Source organism: Perognathus longimembris, chromosome 10, assembly GCF_023159225.1.
Source record: "Perognathus longimembris pacificus isolate PPM17 chromosome 10, ASM2315922v1, whole genome shotgun sequence".
NCBI classification, from domain to species: domain Eukaryota; kingdom Metazoa; phylum Chordata; class Mammalia; order Rodentia; family Heteromyidae; genus Perognathus; species Perognathus longimembris.
In genome coordinates this window covers 9,304,900-9,308,072 of record NC_063170.1, presented here as the reverse complement: position 1 = coordinate 9,308,072, position 3,173 = coordinate 9,304,900, and the positions used below count along the sequence as shown (strand labels likewise).

The window sequence follows — 3,173 nt, the reverse complement described above, 5'->3', positions numbered from 1 at the left end:
ACAAGGTGGGCCGTGACCACCGCGCTCAGAAGGTTCTGGGGTCTTTCTAGGCAGGAGCCCGCTTGCCTCCCGGCCAAAAGGCGGGGAGATGCAAAGATGGCTGTGCGCGTGCGAATGTGAGCCCAGCTCAAGGCTCCGCGCACCGGCGAAGGCTCGGGTGAAGGCCCCGAAGCGCGGGGCGCGTGCGGCCGGGGCCAGGCCCGCCTCAGCCCTCGCGGTAGGCTTGCCTCCAGGGGCTCTCGGGCGAGAGGACATCCAGGGACAGGTTGGCCTGCTCTTGTTTGGATCCGACCTGGAGGTAGCCCAGCAAGTCCATGATGTCGCCACAGATATGCTGGAGCCGGGAGACCTTGTCGTAAGGCAGCGACCAGCGCCAGGCCTGGGAGACGTTGACGGCGTCCCTGGCGTTGGTGTGGAAGGCGTGCTGGCCCGTGCCACGGCCGCGGGTGGTGTTGTGCACCCAGGTCCGGAGGTGCGGCGGGAACTCCAGCCCCGCGAACTCGTACATGCGGGCGGCCTGGGCCAGCGGCGCCCGCGCCACGTCCTCGTAGCGCACGAGCAGGTAGCGGCGCCGCAGCGCCTCGGGCAGGGCCTGCGCGGCCCGGAGGATGTCCAGCTGGCCGCGGCAGATGATCTCCATGGCGCGGAAGGGCTGCTCCTCCTCCCGCAGCTGCTGCCCGGGCGGCCCCAGCACGATGCGGCTGTCGATGCTCAGCTCGTACGCCGTGCGCTCCCGGGAGCGGAACACGGCGCGGGGGTCGCGCACCAGGTGCACCAGGCGCAGGTCGAGGGCCGGGTCGGTGAGCAGCGGCCGCAGCGCCCGCAGGTCGAAGAAGCGGACCTCCTTGAGCACCACGTGGCTGTAGGTGCGGCAGGCGTCCCGCACCGCCGCGAAGGGGCGCCGCGCGCACAGCGGCTTGCACACCGTCCCGCTGCTGATGGCGCCGCGCGGGAAGGCGCCACAGGCGGGCGGCGAGCACAGCGCGCGGCTGTGCTCCCACTGGAACAGGCTGGACTGCCTCCGCGGCCCCGGCGCCAGGTAGGCCTCGAACACGTCCATGTCGCACAGGAAGACGGAGCGCAGCAGGTCCCGCACGGCCATGTGCAGCCTCCCCGCCGTGCTGTGCGTGAAGGTCATCCACACGTGCCACGCGGGCTCCATCAGGTAGAAGACGTCCGGGTGCTGGCTGAACAGCTGCCCCACGAAGGACGAGCCCGAGCGCCACGACGACAGCACCAGCACGTGCACGCGCTGCGCGCGCCCCGGCAGCTCCTCGCCCTCGAACGTGCGGAGCACGAGGAACAGCAGAGCCAGCTGGGACGTCAGGAAGAGCAGGAGCCGCAGCTTTTTGGGCAGGACCATCGTGCCACGCGGGACCCTGAAGGGACGAGTGGAAGGGGCGAGTTAGGCCGTCCCGGGGCGCATCCTCCTTCCCTCTTGTGCGGCTCAGTTAGCATGCCAGCCCCTCCTCCTATGTATGTTAAGCGCTCCCAGGCCTCCCACTCCCCGCTCACCCGCTGCACCAGGAACACCCAAACCCCGCCATGTGTAATGGAACTAAAGGAACGACCACATCTCCACCCAATGCCCGTGGTCCTCCTGAAATGGAGGACGAGCCACCCCAAGTCTCCCAATCCCCATTTTATTTTTATTTTATTTTTGTGCGGGTCCTGTCCCTGAGCTCCTGTGCACAGGGCTAGCGCTCTACCACTCGAGACACACAGCTCCACTGTGCCGGCTTGTTTGATGGTTAGTTGGAGATAAGAGTCTCATGGACTTTCCTACCTGGACTGGCTTTGAATCACGATCCTCAGATCTCAGCCTCCTGGGTAGCTAGGATTACAGGCATGAGCCACCAGCACCCAGCTCCAGTCTCCATTTTAACGAAGTACAATAATTGCCATTTCAACCCTGAGTGCCTGAGCCAAGTGCCCATGACACAGCGCATTGAACACCTCCTCTGGCTTTGTCTCATTCTGTGTGATTAAGAAATGGAGGAGGAGCTGATCCAATGCTGACTTTGTGTCTGAGTAGATCGGCAGTTACCTTAGTCTTTCAATGGCGACATCCTCCTCTCACCAGCCAACTCTGAAAGTGTGGCCGGCTAGTAGTGAGTAGTGAGACTTGTGCCCTTTTCACCGCTGTGCCAGTTGCTCAGGAAATGCTTGGTTACTGGACACAATCCACTCACAACAAACCAGTAAGCTACTTGGCTGCAGCTTGCTTTATTGTCGACCTGCCTTGGGGGAACTTTCAGGACAGGACATGGAGATTTCCCTGTTCCCTTTATCAGGTGGAATTCTATTGTGAGGCAATACAACAGTATATTTAGTCTGTTTCCTCATCGATGAGCTTTTAGATTTTTCCAATCTGGTGCCATTCCAAATGCTTCAATTATGATCTTCATATTTGCACACCATTCCACATATCTATTGGATAAATGCCCAGTGGCGGAATGGCTGAAGAATACGTGCATGCCTACCTTGGGGACCCACCATGCTGGCGGCCCGCATGCTACTCAGGCACCTTTTCATGTCCAGGGCATCAGAGATCTGCCATGGTGCATTTTAGAGGAGGAATCGGGCAGCCACAGATGTGACTCTTGGAAGTTTATACCTTGCTTCCTCAAGAGGTAGAGCACGCGTTGCCAGCTCATGGGCTTCCTCTGGAAGTCCCCCCAGTGTGTAACCATGCGAGCCAGATCCTGTGAGGCCGTGGCCGGATGCCCTCCCCGACCCCCGTCTCTCCCATTCAGCACAATGCGTCTCCTCTGAGTGTGCCCCAGGAGGATCCAGTGAGGTTTGCTACCTTCCAGTGGCCATTTCCACCTTGCAAGCCTATTCCAGTGAATGAAGAGAGGACCAGCTGAGATACACTCTTAGTCCAAGATGAAATGATTTAGTAACTCCATCATTACTGATAATAGCCCACGTGAGCACGAGAAACCCAAGTTTGGGATAAAGACGGGAGACAATGGGATGGATGGCAGGGAGAAGAAAAGGAGAAAACTTGACCTGCACACATTTAAGGAGACTGTGACACAATTTTACAAGCAGGGCCTGTGGTCTCTAGGACTAAGCTAACATTCCCTGGGGATTAGGAAAGCAGATCTTTCCAAACTTTCCCTCCCTCCTCCCTTCCCTCCCCCCTCTCCCTCCCAGCTCAAGCCCAC

General features: G+C 59.9%; 1 protein-coding gene across 1 annotated transcript; it reads right to left on the bottom strand.

Annotated features, from left to right (window-relative positions):
* Positions 1-205: 205 nt before the first annotated feature.
* Chst4 (carbohydrate sulfotransferase 4) lies at positions 206-1,363 on the bottom strand. The gene has a single exon (XM_048354736.1). The coding sequence runs from the start codon at positions 1,361-1,363 to the stop codon at positions 206-208; it is 1,158 nt and encodes a 385-aa protein (XP_048210693.1).
* Positions 1,364-3,173: the final 1,810 nt, after the last annotated feature.